This window comes from Lycium barbarum, chromosome 11 (assembly GCF_019175385.1).
Source record: "Lycium barbarum isolate Lr01 chromosome 11, ASM1917538v2, whole genome shotgun sequence".
NCBI classification, from domain to species: domain Eukaryota; kingdom Viridiplantae; phylum Streptophyta; class Magnoliopsida; order Solanales; family Solanaceae; genus Lycium; species Lycium barbarum.
In genome coordinates this window covers 11,411,844-11,433,936 of record NC_083347.1, presented here as the reverse complement: position 1 = coordinate 11,433,936, position 22,093 = coordinate 11,411,844, and the positions used below count along the sequence as shown (strand labels likewise).

The following is a 22,093-nucleotide window of genomic DNA, read 5'->3' as shown; positions in this document are numbered from 1 at the left end:
ACAGGCCGGCAAGAAGATAATTTTGGTACAAGAAAAAAGAAAGAAAAATTAATTATACAGGCCGGCAAAGAGAATTATATGAACAAATCTTCAACACATATTGGTACCTAGCAAAGCATAGACTACGCTATCTATGCATGTGCTTTTTCCTTGGCTCGTAATTACTCACTAATTAATAGATGAAAAAATTCTGCTAATTTGATTATCGGCAGAATCCACTACTAGAAATAAAGGTTTTTCCCACCGATATTCAGTGTGAAATCTGTGCTTTAAAATATCATTTTTCCACCTCATTCCTACCGAACTAGCTCACTGGAAAAATGCATGGTGGGAAACAGGTTTCCATTGAAATGTTGAGAAATTTCTTAATTTTTCCGTGTGAAAATATTACTACTATGTAGGTTTTTCCAACCAAAATTCAGTGAGGATAGCCACTGAACATTTTTCAGTGAGAAATTCAAGGGAAAAATAGAGATGTTTTAGTAGTGATCCTTTGGCTAAGAACTTAGATTAGATGTATTTCTCTTACGCAGTGGGTGCCTTAAATTTCTTTTGATCACTCCAGTAGCAGTGGCGAATTTATGCAGCTTAGTATGACATTCCTCGTACCTTGAAAATGGTTTCATTTCAACAAAATCCATCTTGAAGTTAACTCTCTGATCATTATCAGCTGTATAATACAGAATCTGGGACATTCCATGGAAAATCCAGGACACTATAGATAAGATCCGTGAAATGATTATTGATGAGGAATTTAAGATCGACCTCCCAGTCTATGAGATCAATGACTTCCTAGCCAAATGCGTTGTCGATCATCAATTAACTAGACAACTTTAGATTGACCAAAGACCGCAGATAGACACACAAAATTTCTTTCTTAGTACTGTTATCTTCACTAACATGTTCTATCGTTTTCAGGTAGCTTGCAGATTACAGGTACTTGGACGCAGAAAAAGGCATTTTAGAAAAAAATGTTCATAACCGATTAATCTCAAATAACAAATGAACGAGTAATTTTACTAATCTGTAATACTTTTGTATCAAAACTAACATTGCGTTGTCCACATACTTCTATCCATGAAACCTTGTCAAATATGTATGTCTTTTCAAAACAAACCTTTTAACTTGACATCGAACGATTTTTTTTAAAATGTACAGGCGTAGATGTTTTTTCTTTAAATTTTAGCTTTTCAATTTTAATAATTTATCTTTGACCATCAAAGTCTCTTTAATACCAATATATGCTAACTTCAGGAGTATCTGGAAAATTTGCCATATAACTCTCATTGCCGGCCCATATAATTAGACCAAATGGAAATCCTTCCACGTTGCTCCATTTGGGTCTTCTGTATATCCAATAAAGAAAAGGACAAGTATTCCAACCACTGATTGTTGAACAGGACTTTTATATTTGTAAAAGCTAAACCTAACCACTAATTGTTGTTATCCAGACTGTGCTCAAAACGACAAACGACGTTAGTAAAAGAAGATTCAAACAACGAAACAATATCTCAATAAAACGAGAAAAGAAAATGACAAAAACAGTAAACCAGAAACTGGAAACGATATAAATATTTAGAAAATAAATATCCGAGTCCACAGAATTCACTGTGTGTCCTTAAGGAATTTAATCCCCTCAAGTACCCGAGGTTAAGGATTACTTCCTCCCAGGATAAAACGGATAAACCTGTCAAAGATGTAGCAATACTTCAAATGCCTTTGACTTTACGCGAACTCAAAAATGACAACGAATCACACAAGACACTGACTTAGTTTGTTTTGTAAGAAATATGCAGAATGGCAGAATGCAAATTGTATTTTCGAAAATTTTCAGTAGTTGAAAAATGAGGCATTGCCTTTGTATTTATAGCTTGTGAAATACCTGTTCTGAACAGGTATGGTGTCTGTTCAGAATGGCCATGCCTTTTTCCGAAAATAAGAAATATTTCTGTTAGGGAAAATATTACATGGAAAAATGAATAAAATAAATTTGGTCTAAAAAGATTATCAATCAATCAGATCATTTGACTAAATCCGAAGCCAAACGACTACGACGGCGTGAGAGGAGTCCCTCTTCTCAACTCTTTAAGAGCTAGAAGAAGTGCTTCTATATTAAGCACACAAATGTTACTTTCTACCACCAATGTGGGAGAAAGAGCACTTAGAAAATTTACTTCTCCAAATTTCAATTTTCCCTCAATTTCTCATTCACACTCACTGAGCTAGCTTATTCATTAGCTAGCTTCAACAATCCCCCACATGAATGGAGAATGGCTATATGACGAAAAATATGCATGCATGAAAAACTGTGTGATTCGTAAGCAAGAATTAATTGCATCTGGATAAGTAGGTTCCCCTTTGAACTTTCTGTAGTGAACATATGTCGGATATACTCAGTCAATCGGTAGATTTGATATCTTTGAACCGTCGAACTTTGGTGATACCTACACAACCACATGTCACACAATTAACCCTTTAACCGTCTTTGGTTCTCACTATTGTGTTCGTTTCAGCCATGAACACCGCCTGGTTTCATGAGTGCATAGGGCATGGGCCTTTACCTAACATACTACTTGAAGCGGCTTACACTTGACACTCACATAGGTGATTCCTAAACGTGGCATCCCGTAGATACACTATCTGGCCATACTTGCCAAACTTAGAAACCATTAAAAACCTTAAGCTTTATTAACTCATTAAAAAACCTTAATGCTTTATCCTTGTTTATGAACATTGTCTTTATCGTGAGAATGGGTTGAGTTATTTGACAATGTTGAACCTTCATTCACAACTTCATTTGATCTCTTTGAACCTAGCTCTTGGGATCTCCAGTCTACTAGGTAGAGGTACTGCCATGATGACTTGTCCTAGGCCTTAAACCTATTCCCCTCGATGATCTTTCAACCACCTCTCTAGTTAGGCCTTTTGTAAGTGGATCCGACACATTATCTCTTGACTTTACATAATCAATTGTGATAACTCCACTAGAGAGTAGTTTTCGAACGATATTGTGTCTCCGTCGTATGTGACGAGATTTCCCGTTATACATAACGCTCTTTGCCCTTCCTATTGCTGCTTGGCTACCACAATGTATGCATATAGGTGCCACAGGTTTGGGCCAGAAAGGAATATCTTCTAAGAAATTCCGAAGCCATTTAGCTTCTTAACCGGCTTTGTCTAGAGCTATGAACTCAAACTCCATTGTAGAGCACGCAATACACGTGTTTTTATACGACTTCCATGACACTGATCCTCCACCAATCCTGAATACATATCCACTTGTGGATTTAGATTCTATTGATCCGGTGATCCAATTTGCATCACTGTGTCCTTCAATAACTGCGGGATATTTATTGTAATGCAATGCAAAGTTTTGGGTTTGTTTTAAATATCCAAGAACTCGTTTCATTGCCATCCAATGCGTTTGATTGGGATTACTCATGTACCGACTTAGTTTACTTATAGCACAAGCTATATCTTGTCGCGTACATTTCATGATGTACATTAAACTTCCCAATACCCTAGCATAGTCCAATTGACACTCACTTTCACCTTTGTTCTTTGCAAGGGCAAGGTTTACGTCAATTGGAGTTTTTGCAGTTTTGAAATCTAAATACTTGAACTTCTCAAGTAATCTTTCAATGTAATGAGACAGAGATGGAGCTAGACCTTGAGGAGTCTTGTGGATCTTAATTCCTAAAATTAAATCGGCAACACCTAAGTCTTTCATATCAAATTTTCTAGCTAGCATACGCTTAGTGGCATTTATGTCAGCAATGTCTTTACTCATTATCAACATGTCATCAACATACAAACAAACAATGACTATATGATTCGGAGTGTTTTTAATGTAAACACATTTAACACACTCATTAATCTTGAATCCATTGGACAACATCGTTTGGTCAAATTTTGCATTCCATTGCTTGGGTGCTTGTTTTAGTCCGTACAGAGACTTAACAAGTCGACTTACTTTCTTTTCTTTCCCGGGAACTTCAAACCCTTCAGGTTTTTCCATGTAGATTTCTTCATCTAAATCCCCATTTAAGAAAGCTGTCTTAACGTTCATTTGATGGATTTCATGATCATACACAGCGGCTAAAGCTATTAACACCCGAATAGATGTTATTCTTGTTAACGGTGAGTATGTGTCAAAATAATCAAGATCTTCTCATTGTCTGAATCCTTTGACAACTAGTCTTGCCTTATATTTGTCAATAGTACCATCATCTTTCATCTTCCTTTTGAATATCCATTTAGAACCTAAATGTTTGTTCCCGGGTGGAAGATCAACCAACTCCCATGTATGGTTGTTTAATGTGGATTCAATTTCACTATTGACAGCCTCTTTCCAATATTGAGCTTCCGAAGAAGTCATAGCTTCTTTAAAATTTTGAGGCTCATTTTCTAACAAAAATGTTAGAAAATTTGATCCAAAGGATATAGACACTAGGGTGTACATGGACCGGGTTGGTTCAGATTTTTTAAATACCAAACCAAACCAATTGCGTCGGGTTTTTAAATTTATACACCAAACCAAACCAATAAAATTCAGGTTTTTCAACCTCGGGTTTTCTCGGGTTATTCGATTTTCTCGGATTTTTTTCAGGAAAAGTCTTCATACAAAACATATAACTTTTACTTCAAATATTTCTTTAGTCCTAATAAGATACAACTATATAATTAAGGGTTTTCTTAAGAAAATAACACAAAATGTGAGATGAGTGATGAGTGATGGCATTGTATTAAAATATTCAACAAAAAAAGATAATAAAATTGATTAAAATAAATATTACTAATTAATAAGCCATAAAGAAAATGACCATAATCTAAAAATACTGAGTCATGCTAAAATAAGTACGGTTAATAAGTATTAATTACATGACAAAGAAAAAAAATTAAGTTATGTATTTTCACTCTCTAGACCATTTATGCAAAACTAAAGAATAAATATCCAACATTATTGTCATTCCTAGTCGTAGAATTGATTTTTTTTTTAGCATTAGCGTTGAGTTGGTTTTGGTTTGGACTTTCTTTGAGTTACTAACATCCATGGGATATAAAACTCATTGACATTCAAAATTCTAAGTTCAAGCTTGAAATAATATGATAATAGACAAGAAGCTACGAAAAAATTTAAGAAATATTTATAAATTACATTACAAATAAATATTTTTATGTATAAATTATTAAAAATTGAATAAATGTAATGTTTGGTTAGTTTGGTTCGGTTTGACTTTTTTTAGCTAAAACCAAACCAAACCAATTATGGTCGTTTTTTTTTTCCAACACCAAATCAAGTCAAACGAAACCATTAGTCGGGTTTTTTTCTCGGTTTATCGGTTTGATGCAGTTTGTTGGTTTATTTTGTACACCCCTACCTTTGACGTTTACTACACCTTGTATTTTCGTTACTTGATGTATTTTCCTTTAATTCTTCCCTAGGTTGTTTAGATCCTTCGCTAGATGAATCACATTTACATTTATACGGATAAATAGTTTCAAAAATTTTGACATTATCTGATTCTATTATGGTATTGGTATGAATGTCGGGATTTTCTGATTTGTACACCAAAAATCGATATGCTTTACTATTTGTAGCATATCCAATGAAAACACAGTCAACGGTTTTGGGTCCTATTTTTACCCTCTTGGGTTATTTGTACACCAAAAATCGATATGCTTTACTAGTTGTAGCATATCCAATGAAAACACAGTCAACGGTTGTGGGTCCTATTTTTACCCTCTTGGGTTTAGGAACCTGCACCTTTGCCAAACACCCCCACACTTTAAAGTATTTCAAGTTGGGTTTTCTTCCTTTCCATACTTCATATGGAATGGACTGTGTTTTGCAATGGGTTACTCGGTTGAGTATTCGATTAGCTGTAAGTAAAGCTTCCCCCACAAATTCTGCGGTAATCTAGAACTTATCAATAAAGCATTCATCATCTCCTTTAAAGTTCGATTCTTTCTTTCCGCAATCCCATTGGATTGTGGCGTGTAGGGAGCAGTTGTTTGAACCTCGTTTTCACCACCCCTATCACTTCGTATCATTTTGATCTTCTTTTCGAGTTGTGTTTCAACCTCGTTTTTATATTGCTTGAATGCATCTATTGCCTCATCTCTACTATTAAGTAAATAAACATAGCAATGTCAAATACAATCGTCAATAAAAGTTATGAAATACTTCTTTCCACCGCGAGATGGTATTGACTTCATATCACAAATGTCCGTATGAATTAAGTCTAACGGATTAGTATTCCTTTCAACGGAGTTGTAATTAAAGATGCTTATAATATTTAGATTCAACACAAAGTTGACATTTTGATTTGTTGCATTCAAACTTAGGCAATACTTCCAAGTTGATCATTTTCCGCAAAGTTTTATAATTAACATGTCCCAAATGTTCATGCCATAAAGAATCTCACTTAAGCAAGTAAGACGAAACCTCAACTTTAAGCAAGTAAGACGAAACCTCAACTTTATTATTATTGATAGAAATTATATTAAGTTTGAAAAGGCCCTCGGTAAGGTAACCTTTTCCCATGTACATATCGTTCTTACTTATAACAACTTTGTCGGATACATAAACACACTGAAGACCGTTCTTCACTAGAAGTCCGGTAGAAACTAAGTTCTTCCTTATTTCTAGAACATGAAGAACATTCTTCAAAGTCAATGTTTTGCCCGAAGTCATTTTGAGAGTAATATTCCCAACGCCTTCAACCTTAGCTATTGCGAAATTTCCCATAAAGATCGTCTCTTCGGGACCTGCAGGAGCACATGAGATAAAACATTTCTTTGTTGGAGCAGATATGGCGTATGGCGCCAGAATCAATCCACCAATCTGTTGGATTTCCAACCAAACTGCATTCGGAGAACATTGCACACAATTCCTCCTCTTCTTCATTCTTATCGTTTATGTTTACTTGATTTTTCTTCTTCTGGTTCTTGGGGGCACGACATTCTACAGATTTATGTCCAGTCTTGCCACAATTGTAGCAGTCTCCTTCAAACTTTTCTTCTTAGAATTGTTCGCCGACCGAGATGATTTCTTCTTCTTGCTGGACTTTAGTTGAGCAGTCTCAATAATATTTGCGCCTTATATTATTGAATTACTACAAACCTTCCTCTCTGCAGATTTGTTATCTTCCTCGATCTTTAGACGAATCACAAGATCTTCTAGCGTCATTTCCTTGCGTTTGTGTTTGAGGTAGTTTTTAAAATCTCTTCACGAAGGAGGCAATTTTTCAATCATAGCATCCACTTGAAATTCCTCATTAATTATCATTCCTTCAGCAAGGAGATCATGGATAAGGACTTGAAGCTCTTGGACTTGAGTTCCGACAGATTTATTGTCCATCATTTTATAGTCAAAAATTTTTGCAACTACAAACTTTTTCAAACACGCGTCTTCAGTTTTATACTTCTTCTCAAGAGCATCCCATAACTCCTTTGAAGTCTTTGCAGTACTGTAGACATTGTACAAATCATCCTCTAAACCACTAAGGATGTAGTTTTTGCACAAAAAATCTGAATGCTTCCAAGCCTTGATAACCACGAAGCGCTCGTTGCCCGACACTCCTTCAGGAACTAGAGCATCTTCCCTTATGAACCATTGCAAACATAGGGTGGAAAAATAGAAAAACATTCTCTGTTGCCATCCTTTAAAATTAATTCCAGCAATTTTTTCAGGTTTCTCCGCCGGTTGCGGTGCCGGAGCATAACGGCTAGAACTAGCAACATTGCTCGTAGAGTCAATGACAGGGGTTGTTGTGCCAGTACCAGTAGCAGTCACATTTGCAGTTTAGTCTCCCATAGCTGTTTTGAAAAACATAAACAGGATTAAGAAAATTGGTAAAGTTTTTATATCTTTAAACCGTATATACTCGATGAGGTTTTATATCTTCAAATCGAGTAAACAATTGAGTAGAAAGTTACGAAAACTTTAATCTCAATACCAGAGTAGAAAATCCAAAGATTTTAGTCTCCAAATGAGTAGAAAGTTACGAAAATTTTAATCTCAAAACTGGAGCAGAAAATTTGAAGATTTTAGTCTCCAAATGAGTAGAAAGTTACGAAAACTTTAATCTCAAAATTGGAGTAGAAAATATGAAGATTATAGTCTCCAAAAAGGTAACTTTTTGCTCCTGAAAAAGTAGTTTTTTTTTTCCTTAAGAAACGAGTACTTTTATTTCTGAAAAAGTAGGTTTTTCCTTAAAAAGGAATACTTTAAAAACCAGCGAAAATGTTGTTTGTTCAAACCAACACAATTTTCTAACTTCGGCAAAGTTTTGAATTCTTTAAACTGAATTTACTAACTTGACAAAGTTTTTATATTCTTTAAATCGAGTAGTAACTTAGGAGTAGAAAAGAGCACAGAAAAGTATACATTTAACTCCTTAAGATTGTTATCCAAACTGTGCTCAAAACAACAAACGACGTTAGTAAAAGAAGGTTCAAACAACTAAACAATATCTCAATAAAACGAGAAAAGAAAATGACGAAAACAGTAAATGATAACAATATTTAGAAAATAAATATCCGAGTCCACAGAATTCACTGTGTGTCCTTAAGGAATTTAATCCCCTCAACTACCTGAGGTTAAGGATTACCTCCTCCCAGGATAAAACGGATAAACGTGTCAAAGATGTAGCGGTACCTCAAACACCTTTGACTTCACACGAACTCAAAAATGGCAACGAATCACTCAAGACACTGACTCAGTTTGTTTTGTAAGAAATATGCAGAATGGCAGAATGCAAATTGTATTTTCGAAAATTTTCAGTAGTTGAAAAATGAGGCATTGCATTTGTATTTATAGCCTGTGAAATACCTGCTCTGAACAAGTATGGTGTCTGTTCGGAAGGGCCATGCCTTTTTCCGAAAATAAGAAATATTTCTGTTAGGGAAAATATTCCATGGAAAAATGAATAAAATAAATTTGGTCTAAATAGATTATCAATCAATTAGATCATTTGACCAAATCCGAAGCCGAGCGACGAAGGCGCGAGGGGTGTCCTTCTTCTCAACTCTTTAAGAACTAGAAGAAGTGCTTTTATATATAAGCACACAAATGTTACTTTCTACCACCAATGTGGGAGAGAGAGCACTTAGAAAAGTTACTTCTCCAAATTTCAACTTTCCCTCCATTTTTTTTCCTTCCATTTCTCATTCACACTCACTTAGCTAGCTTATTCATCAGCTAGCTTCAACAATTGTTTCATATTTAAAGGAATAAGTGGGTGACAGGACCCCGAAAGTCTTTTCCTTGGTGGCAGGTCCCCTATTTTATTTTTCATTTATTTTTGGTCTAGAAATTACTATTCAACTTATTAGCAAACATGCGGGGGCCTTTGTGTATTTTTAAAAACTTTGGGGTTTAGTTTTAAATGTCACGACCCAACCCCATGGGCCATGACTAGTGCCCGAGCTGGACACTCATATACGTACCTGTTAGATGTAGTCAAACCAGATCTATGAAACAGTATGGAAACTCGCATAAGAACCCCAAAGGTTCATAACGTCATCATATATATACATACTCAGATAACCTGTCTCATGAGGAGTCACAACTAGTCAAAACATAAAATGATACACAAGCCAACAAGGCTGCCACTACATATCAATATCATGCGCAAGCCGACAAGGCTGCCACTACATACGAACATGTCCATAGCACCTCGTATAGACACAGCTGAACAAACTTATACACAACCCACACACATGGCTACAGACCTCTAAGAGTATCGATAGCGAAATGCGACGGGACAGGGACCCGCTGTACCCCTGGGTAAACATATACGTACATCATAAGATCTGTACCAAAAGTCTAGGCTCCGGAACAACAGAGCTCTCCAAGACAGCTGAGTGGAAGTCCTATGCTGAAGGGTCACCAAACCGACTATCTGTACCTGCGGGCATGAAACGCAGCCCCCCGAAGAAAGGGGGGTTAGTACGAGATATGTACTGAGTATATAAAGCATGAAATATATTAAGGAAGATCATAACTGAAGTAGAGATTCCAGGAGACAAGTATGATAACCAAGGAATCACTGTACCTGTGCCTTACGAAACAAAATCATGCATATCATTATCATATACCGTACCCGGCCCATTATGGGACTCAGTGAACAAAGTCGTGTACACATATACCATACCCGGCCCATCATGGGACTCGGTGCCATAATCATATCATCATATCGTCATATCATCATATCATCATGTCATCATGTCATCATATACATATACCATACCCGACCCTCTAGTGAGGGACTCGGTGAACAATGCAGTGAAACTGTGCACGAATACATACCCGGCCCGGGACTCGATGAATGATACAATAACAGTATGCACGAGTAGAATATCATGAGCAACCATATGCAACTAAATCATCATCTGAGACTCAATAGAATAAGTAGAATAACTAACACTCGAGTATCAAGGCGATAGTCATGTTGAGTACCCTTTAAATGTCACTATGGACTATATCAAATAGATCCTCACGAATCATAGACATATATCAAGATAATATGAAATAGTTTATGGAAGTCAAGGACATTAGTCATCGTAGAGTCTCTAAGAATAGGAGCTTATACATACCGACTACTATCCAACGTATAGAAGACCCGAGAGGCAATAGCTGAATTACCTTAAGAGTTCTAACATCAAGAAGTGAATAAGGATCATGGATCACACTTAAAACTTATGAATAGAATTACCCCAAAGATCATATCATATGTCACTTATATCTAAGACATGCCAAAAGAAAGAAGGGATAACTTTACATACCTCACGTCGTTCAAGAACTCAGTCCAACCACGAACTTCCACAATTAATATGCCAAACCTATAATCGTAAGAATATGCACATGACTTAAGAAGGCTTTCGTATATCATATATATTAATTGATAACTTAATTCTAAAATGAAACAGGCAGCATCTCCCTTATATCATTAGTATCTCCCAATTCGGTATATCACCACAACAGCTCAACAACAAATAAATCTCAAAAACACCATGCATGTCCATAACATCTCCATAATACTCTATAACAAGCGACAAGCTCGAATTACAATCCGTATACTCCATAGCACCTTTTCGTATGTTTCCTTCTTAACCTTAAAAATATTCTCAATATGATAAGGGCATCATTTACCACAAATCTCAGCTTTATATCATAAAAATTACAACAAGAAAAAACAGCCCACAACTCCAACTCTATCAAATGACAATTCCATTCGCAAGTTCGCGTTTATTTTATCAATTCCCATAATTTAGCTATGACTTAGATGAATTTAAAAATATCTAGGAGAGAGGATTTTTTACCTTATATGCCAAGAATTACTCTTCTTTCATCTTACTTCACTTCGAAGAAATCTCCGATTCACCATGGTCCGATTCACCATGGTCCGGAGGGAACTAGCGTTAGAATCATAAACTCGTTGAAGAAATAATTATAGAAGAATGAAAGCATACTTAGTTGCCCTTCATACAAACACTTCTCCTTTACGTTTTGGTGCTGGTGCGGAAATATATATATGATGCCTTCCAACACAATCAATATAAAATTTTCCTAACTTGCTCAAGACCTCTTACACGTTATAAATTATTTCCTTTTGATAAAAACAACCAAAATACCTTGTAGTCATTTGCTGCTCACGTTAATTAATCCCTTAATCATAGAACAAAATATTTGTTTGTTGTTTGCTTCTTTTGCTGAATTCCAAGGGAATTATGTTGCCCCTCCCTTCCATTATGTACATAAAAATATGACACAAAGTCATTACTAATTCGGCCTTTTACACGTGCACCATGGCTGGCCAACTCTTTTAAATAGTCATCATCCAATTGACACCAAGGCACCACGTGTTATGTATATATTTGCAAGCTTGCAGCCCACTTTAAATAAAACACGTGGACTATGTCCACTAATAGCTATCCAATGATCTTAATTAATTTCTAGATCTCAATTCACTTTAATAACAATTATTTTTAATACACTTCATGTACTCATTGCCATGATTATGTGACATAGCACTAGTCCATAGTCCCCTTTTGGTACACATAAAATATTATTCTCAATCACTGTGGTCGCACTTATTACGTCCTAAATTATTTCGGGACCTCAAACTCTTTGTACACCGAGCTCTCGATTTTCATGCTTGAATATGATCGAATTCTCCGGGCTCGGGTAATTTTGCTCATATTGGACGATTAAATTTTTCTAGTCCAAAAATACGGGATATTATAGCTTGGACCATATTTCATCAAATAAATTTCGAACCTCGACAAAACTTATTTTCTTAGGTTTGTTTAACTTCAAATATTTATAACACATCTGTACCATCACTACAACCACCCATAAGCTTGGGAGGATAACCTCATTTTCGTTACTAATAACATTTATCTCGCACGCTTTCCAACACGTGAAAATACGGGATGTAACATTAAACTAACAAAAAACTTTCAATTTTTTGTCCAGCTGATGATCATCACCGTCATGTTCCCACCATATCCATTGTTTGATCTTCCCACTTCTCGAAACTACAAAAACAAGAGGAAATCCTAATTTACATTAGCAGTTATTGTAAGTTCTTGAATATCCCATTCGTCAACCTCCTTGAAAAATATGATTTCAAGATTTTATCTACCTTGAAGATATAGGTATGGAACCCCAATTTTATCCTTTTTTTATTTATTTTTGGCATATCGGTTTGTAATATTTCCTATTTTTGTTCACAGTTTGTATCTTGGGGTTCAAGTTTTCATTATATTCATGGCTAGGATGAAATATGTTGGGAAAAATTTGAGAAACATGAATCAACAAGTAAAATATTTGTTGGGAAAGTTAAATTTACGGTGGAGTCCACTGAAAATAACATGCAAGGTCGGAAAAGGTTGAGAGTGGAGGAGGAAGAAGATGAAGACTTTGTGCTGTGTAATTTCATGAATAAACAAAAAAATGTTCTAATATACCAGTAGAAAAAGAAAAGAATGGTGATGTTCAGGAAGAAGAATCTGTTGATGATGATGTTGAAGAAGAAGAAGAAAAAAATGATGATGAAGAAGAAGAGGAAGAAGAAAAAGAGGAGGATGAGAAGAAGAAGAAGAAGAAGAAGAGGAAGAAGAAGAAGAAGAAGAAGAAGAAGAAGAAGAAGAAGAAGAAGAAGAAGAAGAAGAGGAGGAAGAAGAAGAATAAAAGGAGGAAGAAGAAGATGGTGATGATGATGAAGAAGATCAAGATGAAGAGGAAGAAAAGGATGAAGAACAAGAACAAGAACAAGAAGTAGAAGAAGAAAACAACGTTGATGAGATGACCATAGACCTCGCAAGTTATGGACTGACCACATGAAGGGCTAAACTTGGTGGTACTTTCCCTGGCAAGATCTCAGTAAGGTCTAGGATGTCAGTTTTTTTCGAATTGCTAGAAATTATTAAAGCTCAAAAACATACCGAAGAATTTGAACAATCTTCTTTTGGCCACATCATGTCATTGTCAACTTTATGGAATGGATTCAATGGGAAATTTGTTCATTCTCTTCTTCTTCGTCAAGTTACAAAGAATGAGAAGAAGCATAAATCAAAATGAAGGGGGCGCTTTGTTGTTTTGGGTTGAAGGAGTTTGCACTGGTCACAGGTTTGAATTGCAGAGCTTTTCCCAATGAGGAAATGAAGAAGGTTATTTTCTCAAGAGGTTTGGGTTTTTGGAATAAACTAAAAAATCTTACTGGACCCTCGGGGTTTACCACTGCTGAGTTGCTGAAATTGGTTTAAAAAAAGAAGATAAATTGACCAATTTAGAGAAGTTTAAGACTGTAATGGCTGTATTTGTCCATACTGTCTTGTTGGCTCATGATGTTTCGAAAAAAGTTGATAATGAGTGGATCGCCATGGTGGATAGTATTAATTTATTTCAGAAGTATCCATGGGCCAAGCAATGCTTCAACCTGACCTTTGAATATTTGAAGAAGGTGGACATTCCGAAGTTGTATAAACTATCTTGTGAACAAAAGTAACCACCACAGTATGCTCTTTATGGCTACCCCTGGGCCTTCGTTGTAAGTATTTTATTACAAACCAATATAAAGATTATATTATTATAGATTAGTGATTTCTATCTTACTGCTTATTCTACTTATTTGTTTATTCCTGTTTACTATAGGCATGGGCATACGAAGCTATGTCATTTGCTGAAAAAACTGCTGGCCTATCTAAACAACGTCCTTTGCCGATTCCAAGGATTTTGAGATGGCGAATGGAGGAGAAGCTCGAAACTGTTGATCCTTTCAAAAATGCAATTCACAGTCGTGCGGTAATGATACAAACTTACTAATGCATTAGAACTTAGGTTGGTGAATGTCTATTATGATTTAAGCTGTAGTTGTTTTTGTTAACTTGAGGTGGTGAGACCTTTCTACACCCCGATGATGCGGAGAAGAGGACGGACTACATTAAAAATCTTGTAGATTATGATGAAGAAGTACCAAACCCGAATATTGATGCCCTAAAGAGGGAGATTGGGGATACTCGTCAATTTTGCGTGAAAATGGTATTTGCATCAGGTTCTGAGCACGAACATGATCATAATAAAGACCAAGTTCAAGATCGAGATCTTGGAGGACTGGGTAAAGAGGCGTGCAACCATTGGGGTCGTGCGCCGAGTGTCATTGCAAATGGATTGACATCAATTGAGGAAGAACAAGTTAGCATTCGCAAATTGCTCGAGGGAATACCAAGAAGGCGTTCTAAATGTGTTTCTCCTTAAATTAGGTCCAGTAGGAAGAGAATCAGGAACGTATTGCAATGTACCAATGCTAAGAAGACCAAAGGTAATGTCAACTTCTGTGACATTCAAGTTAGTTAGTAGAAACTTGTATGGTCTATTGTCAATTACTGTGCTACTCGCCTCTGTTAATTTTGACCCAATGAATGCTTTTGCTGGTTCTCCTTTCAGTTATCCTGCCCATGTCACCAATGATGATGATCCTAATTGCAAGATTCTTCCTTCTTCTCCTTTGAGTGATCCTGCCCAAGTCCCCAATGCTGATGGCCCTTCTAGCTTTGCTTGATCATGCTGATGATCCTAATTGCAAGACTCTTCCTTTTTCTCCTTTGAGTGATCCTGCCCAAGTCCCCAATGTTGGTGGCCCTTCTAGTACTTCTCCTGATCATGAAAATAATTTAATCTTTAACTTCTCATTTACCCTTAATGACATGCTTTTATAGCCAAAGAAATGTCAATTAATCTTAAGGATTACAAGGTTTAAAGTCTTCTTTTCTTTTTAATTCTGTGCCTAATCAAATATTGATTATGCGTGTATATATATGGTTTGTGGAAAATGTTATATTCAGTTGAAGATGCTGAACATAGGCTCCATCTGCCTCAGGTTATCTCTTTCTTGATTTCTATGCTAATTCTATGCTAAACTCCTTTTAACCACAGGTGACAATGATTTTTAACGAGTCGTTAAGGCTATATCCACCAGTTGGAGCGCTTGATCGACGTATTGCAACCAATACCAAGCTAGGGGAACTAAGTTTACTAGCTGGAGTGATGCTTTAAATTCCAATAATTTTAGTGCATCATGACAAGGAAATATGGGGCGAAGACGCAAAAGAGTTCAAGCCAGAGAGATTCAGTGAAGGCATTTCTAAGGCAACAAAGGGCCGAATGACATTTTTTCCATTTGGTGCAGGACCTCGGATATGCATTGGACTAAACTTTGCAATGATAGAAGTGAAGATGGATTTGGCTATGATTCTGCAACACTTCTCCTTCGAGTTATCTCCTTCTTACACACATGCGCCACAGTCTAGAATAACTATGCAACCCCAATATGGTGCTCCTCTTATATTGCACAGGTTGTAAGTGTAGAGACTTGCATGAATTTCCTTATTCGATGAATAACTATGTTAAACCAACATAAGTTGAAACATTTTGCAGCTCTGGCATCTGCTTTCTTGCAATCAAAGGCTAGATTATTCAATTACGTGATTGTTTATGTGGGAAGTCCCTTTACCGATACCAAGGGGAACCATGAATTAGAAAAATAGGCACTGCTCTCCGCCGGTCATAACAATGAACGTTGTTAAGAAATTTCTTAACTAGGCTTTGTCTGATCTTTTTTTTTTTATTTTATTTTTTATATTCAATGACTCAATGTTGGAGAATTTTACAGAAATAATGGATGTTCTCTAATGGCCTAGAGCTAAGTCTATCTATATCTTGAATTGAATGAATTGTCTAGTGCATGTTGGCTGGAGACGATACATGTATTTGTGTAATTAAAATCTATATTATATATGACTATATGTAATTAAGTATTTAGTTTATATTTAGTAGTAGTAGAGACAAGAAGCTTTTAGGCTTAAGGATTTTAGGTCTTTTATTAATTTACTAGTATTAGTACCCGGCGATGCGCGGTAAATATTAAAGAATATTAATCATGAATTTTTGATGTCTTATTGGAGATTCTTTAAATGTACTTTTAAAATTCATCTTATTTTTTTAATAATGCATTATACCTTATAACAAAATCCTTATAAAACTAAAGGAGATGAATTATATAGCCGTTCAGTAATTCAGAGTTACATCAGGATCATAAAATGAGGCCTCGGGTAAATTTATAAAATTTTAAAATCTGAAATGCAGAATTAGATAATTCACTCAAGTTTTTTTCCTGGCTTCTATCAAATAAAATATAAAAAAGTAATACATTGTGAACGTAAACAAATTAGATAAGCATTAACATGAACCAACAACCTTTACACAAAAAAATATAACAGGATGCTACAAATTATCAAAATCTACTTCTCAATTAATTCATCTTCACTTCACCAACTTTCTCCTTCACAATTCTTAAAACACAAAGAGATCCATGATGTTTAATAGACGATTTCAAGAGATATTAACAGATAAGATTATATATTTTTCCCGTACATCAAACAACACACACACAGGGGCGGATCTACACACAAGTGAGGGTGTTCTCGGCAAAACAATTACACTGTATATATAAGGTATTTTTTTTATATATACATATATAGATTTTGAACACCCTGAACCCTAGAGTAAGGGTTGGTTCAGTGGTTTTCGAACCCCCTTAATGAAATTTCTAGATCCGCCACTGCACACACACTTGAACTTCCATATATGAATTTGAAAATGATCTTATGCTTTTCTGCAAAGGATCTTATTCATTAACTTTTCTCATCATATTCTAAGAAGTTTTTCCATATTTAATTCAAATAAATCTTATCTTTATCTATTTCTAAATTGAAATTATATATTTACATATTTTTCCTCTTCTTTTTTAATTCATTGTTTTGTGTTACCATTCTAAATGTTAGTATGTTACTAACTCTTTTATGTGCTCGCCACATATTTCATATCTTTGTCCGCTACTCCCATCATAATATATTATAGATAATATGATTTTTCTTTCTCTTGAAATAATTTTTTAATAATTTTTAGTCTTTTTATTCAATAACGTTTAAATTTATCAATAATATGTTTTAGAAAGTATTTTTAATTTGATTTATTTTATATTTTTAATTTAAATAAAAATTTATATCCTTCACACTATCTCTATCCCCCTCTTTCATATTATTTTCCCTACTATGATACTTAATTTAATTTTAGATTTAGTGTTTAATCCATTAAACTAAAAAAATGTATATCATGTCCTACTTTAAATATTTCACCAAAATATCATAGTATTTCATTATTTAATTTTTTAGTGATTTTTTTTTTTGCAGATAAGTAAGCTTTTAGAGGTTTTATTTTATTGTTATATGATAATTTTTGCAAGTTGTGAATGCTTATAACTTATTTTACTTTGTACGTTAAATTTAAAAAACCATCAAATAATTGGAAGCTTTGAACAGTCATGTTCATTTCAAACTCGTAAAGTAGACTCAAATTTGACTCTCTTTTTTCTTAAAATCATATGAGTTGGGATTTTTTTTAATAACCCAACATTAAATCTTTTTTTTTTCTTGCACAATATTTCAAACGTGCAGAATCTTATAACGAAACTAAAGTCTATCTAAACAAAGACATCCTCACTAACAATGTACACATAAAATAACTAAACAAAATATTAAAAAGACAAAAATAAAAAAAAGTAAAAGAAATTAAAAAAAAAAACACGAACGAACAATATATATAATTAAAAAATTAAACATAATAAACCTATCATGAAAATTCATAGAGAAATGGGATTTTTCTAATCAATTCTATTTTATAATCTCCAAAAACTTAATCAATTCTATTTTATAATCTCCAAAAACTTAAGAACTCTCTTCCTTGAATTCTTTTTTTTTTTCCATTAAATATAAATGGAACTCTATAAAATATAAGTACATAATTACTTCATGGTATCTTAATTGCTTCAAGAAGGACAAAAAAGAAATTCAATTTTGTATTCCAACATTTCAAAAAATGTCCAATACTTGCATGTTTGCAAGAACATCCATTGCTATTTGTTTGTAACTTTGTATTATTGAGAAGACTGATTGCCACCTAAAAATCAAATAATAATAGCTTAAAGCATGTCAAAAATAAAAGTGATCGATATCTTTAATTAAAATACTGCTCGATCAACATTAGTAAGTTAATTATTAAAGCATTCAACTGAACAAATCATTTAACTTACCCACTTTATGCATTAATACCTAAATTTCTTGATTCAAAAGTCAGAATTCATAAGCTTTTTTCGTTGCTTTATTATAACTTTTTGAATCTGCAATAGATAAAGATATAGAAGTCAGTAATAATCTCGTGGACTATAAGTAGAAAAATTTATAACTGAAATACGGTAAAATAATTGATCAATAGATAAATCGAAAGTCATAGCATATACACATACTTAAAACTCATAAAATTACAAATCAAGCAAACAATTAATTGCTAATTTCTTCAAGCAAGCAAAAATGCACAATTTACCGATAAATCTATAAAACTTTAATAATTAAAAAAAATCAAGAAGCGCCAAAATGAGACAAACTTTTGCATTTGTAGGCCAAAATCCAGATGTATAAAATTTTCTGCATCGAAAATATTTCATTCCATCTTCTGATAAATAAAATTTCTCCATCAATAGCATTTTTGCCATTCCCTAGACCGTCTTTATATAGCACTTGAATAAATTTTTTTTCCCATTTATAAGTTTTAACCATACGGTAAAAACTTGAATATATTTTATTTCCGATTCTTTGTTTAGTTATACTCTAATAGTGTAAGCAGTCTATTTGTTTCCTTATATATAATACTAGACGGCCTATGCCCGTGCTGCGCACAGGCCCAACACTTTAGATTATAGTGCATCTATGTGTATGTAATTGTCTTTGAATAGTGATTATATATATATATATATATATATATTATGTTAAAAACACGATTAATATAACGTTATAGTTTGTGCTCCGTATCTAAAATTTTATTATATTAATGTTTGCTACGAATACAAAATCGACAAATTTATTAATATTTTTTAAAAGAAAAGACTTGTTTAAAAGGAAACTATTTTCCTCTCTTTGAGATAAAACAATAGCAATATGTAAGCATTAGTTGATACTTTTAATTTTAATTCGATTAATTTAAAGGTGTAAAATACTTATTATTTTTATCAAATTTTGATTTGGATAATTCTAATTCAAATTATTAAATTAATTTTACATGCTTAAAACGAAACAAAGTAGAAATTAATTTTCTATTTAAACGAAGAAATACTATTTTTTAATTTTTGATAAATATTCTCGGTTTAGCTCATTTTACTAGTCATGTTGTCTTTTGCATGGTTTTTTAAGAAAACGTTGATTAGAATTATAATTTGACTAATTTACCTTATTCATTATTTGATCTCCATTTGATATTTTTTTTACGACATTAATCTCTTTTCACATTTATTAGAGTAAGAATAAAAATAAAAAAGTAATTAAATTCTATCTTATTTTAAAATATAAATATTTTAAATATATTTATTTTAGTGAACATAACAAATAAATGACATGGCGGAATAACAAATACAACAGTTTAATAGCTAGATTAGATCTCAGGCTAATATAAAAAAAAAAAAAAAAACTGTATGGTTTAACTACTTAACTTTTTGAAGAAAAGCAATTTCATTTGCTCCCACTAATGGATTGATACGCACGTGGCAATGAATCCATCATTATTGACTTAATGAGATACTTTGGAAATTACATGAATATTGTTTAATTTTTTAATATGGAGTGCACTTTTGTTTTTTGGACATTATTAATTTGCACTATTTTTATGCATATATATATATATATATATATATATATATATATATATATATATATATATATATATATATATATATATATATATATATATATTTTTTTTTTAAAACACGATCAATATAACATTGTAGTTTGTACTCCGTATCTAAAACTTTAGTATGGGGTTCATTATTTTTTTGATATGGGGTTCATTTTTTATTTAGTATGGGGTTCATTAAAATATAAAGTCTGCACTTTTTTTGACATTATTTTTTTAATATGGGGTTCATTTTTTATTTTTTTTTATATTGCTTGATTTTGTTAATATGGGGTCCACTTATTTTTACAGTGAATTTGGAGATGGTGGATTCTACTTTTTTTTTTTTTTTATATTGCTTGATGTTGTTTAGTATGAGGTCCACCCTTTATGGGGGGGCACTTTTTTTTTGGACATTATTAGTTTGTACTATTTTTATGCATATAATATATATACATATACTATGTTCAAAACACGATTAATATAACATTGTAGTTTGTGCTCTGTATCTAAAACTTTATTATATTAGTATTTGCTACGAATACAAAGCCAGTACTTTTTTTTTAACATTATATTTTTTTTAATATGGGGTTCACTTTTTTTTTTTTTTTTTTTTTTTTTTGATATTGCTTGATTTTGATAATATAGGGTCCACTTTTTTTTTCTTCCCTTTTTTTTATTGCTCGGTGTTATTTAGTATGGGGCCCACTTTTTTTTTAAGGGACAACGGACGACGAAGCATGGGTCTAAACCCATGCTTTATATAGTTTCTTTTTTATTTTTATTTTTTTTATTTTTTATATTTCTTGGTGTTGTTTAGTATGGGGCCCACCCTTTTGAACATTATTAGTTTGCACTATTTTTATGCATATATATATACTATGTTCAAAACACGATTGATATAACATTGTAATTTGTGCTCGGTATCTAAAACTTTATTATATTAGTGTTTGCTACGAATACAAAGTCTGCATTTTTTTTTACATTATTTATTTTTTTAATATGAGATTCACTTTTATATATATATATATATATATATATATATATATATATATATATATTGCTTGATTTTGTCAATATGGGATACTATGTTCAAAATACGATTAATATAATATTGTAGTTTGTGCTCCGTATTTAAAACTTTATTATATTAGTGTTTGCTATGAATAGGCACGTGGCAATGAATCCATCATTATTGACTTAATGAGATACTTTGGAAATTACATGAATATTATTTGATTTTTTAATACGGGATGCACTTTTTTTTTTACATTATTAATTTGTACTATTTTTTAATATTAATTATTATTTAAATAATATATATGAGGTCCACAATTTTTTTTTTTTATGAAATTACAACGGACGACGAGAAAGTGAGTTGGAACTCACTGTTCTTAATAGTAGTAAAGTAAAGTAAAGTAATAGAGTCAGTGATTTGATCATGTATATCTTATGATTAATAAGTCAATTTTTCTGTCAAATCTTTCTAGTCAGTTAGGAGATTGATTTGGAAAAAGAGAATTTTTCTGATCCATAATTAATAAGTTGATTGACAATTAATATGACAACCCTTCCTTTTTATTGTTCTACTGATTATGTTCCACGTTCATTAATATCCTGTCACGATTCCTTGCTTTACTCAATTTGAAGAAAATCGTGAATATTTTGTCATATATAATTATACCTATATGGTAGTGTTGTAATCTAATTATTAAAAGATCTTTAATACAATAATTCTTTTCAAAATTAGTACAAATAAAAACACTGCTTTATTTTTTTTATTTTTTTAAATTCTATCATGTAATA

The 22,093-nt window shown here is 33.0% G+C and overlaps 1 protein-coding gene, 1 long non-coding RNA gene and 1 pseudogene across 2 annotated transcripts; 1 reads left to right on the top strand and 2 right to left on the bottom strand.

The window, feature by feature from the left end:
• Nucleotides 1-4,378, bottom strand: part of LOC132619420 (cytochrome P450 CYP72A219-like) — a 58,780-nt pseudogene extending 54,402 nt beyond the window's left edge.
• Nucleotides 4,379-9,502: 5,124 nt separating this feature from the next.
• Nucleotides 9,503-11,742, bottom strand: LOC132618209 (uncharacterized). The gene is made up of 3 exons (XR_009574025.1): nucleotides 11,329-11,742; nucleotides 10,792-10,848; nucleotides 9,503-9,914 (listed from the first exon to the last, which is right to left on the bottom strand). It is a non-coding gene; the product is annotated as an uncharacterized LOC132618209 (long non-coding RNA).
• A 3,599-nt stretch (nucleotides 11,743-15,341) lies between these two features.
• Nucleotides 15,342-15,980, top strand: LOC132619419 (cytochrome P450 CYP72A219-like). Its single transcript, XM_060334332.1, has 4 exons — nucleotides 15,342-15,389; nucleotides 15,446-15,506; nucleotides 15,582-15,864; nucleotides 15,947-15,980. Exons 1-4 carry the CDS (start codon nucleotides 15,342-15,344, stop codon nucleotides 15,978-15,980), a joined length of 426 nt encoding a protein of 141 aa, XP_060190315.1.
• Nucleotides 15,981-22,093: the final 6,113 nt, after the last annotated feature.

Bases quoted from the DNA above. Each gene is read 5' to 3' on its own strand.
- LOC132619419 (XM_060334332.1), top strand. From the start codon at position 15,342: ATGTTATATTCAGTTGAAGATGCTGAACATAGGCTCCATCTGCCTCAG. The intron at 15,390-15,445 runs GTTATCTCTTTC...TTTTAACCACAG, and splicing joins ATAGGCTCCATCTGCCTCAG to GTGACAATGATTTTTAACGA. The intron at 15,507-15,581 runs GTATTGCAACCA...CAATAATTTTAG, and splicing joins AGTTGGAGCGCTTGATCGAC to TGCATCATGACAAGGAAATA.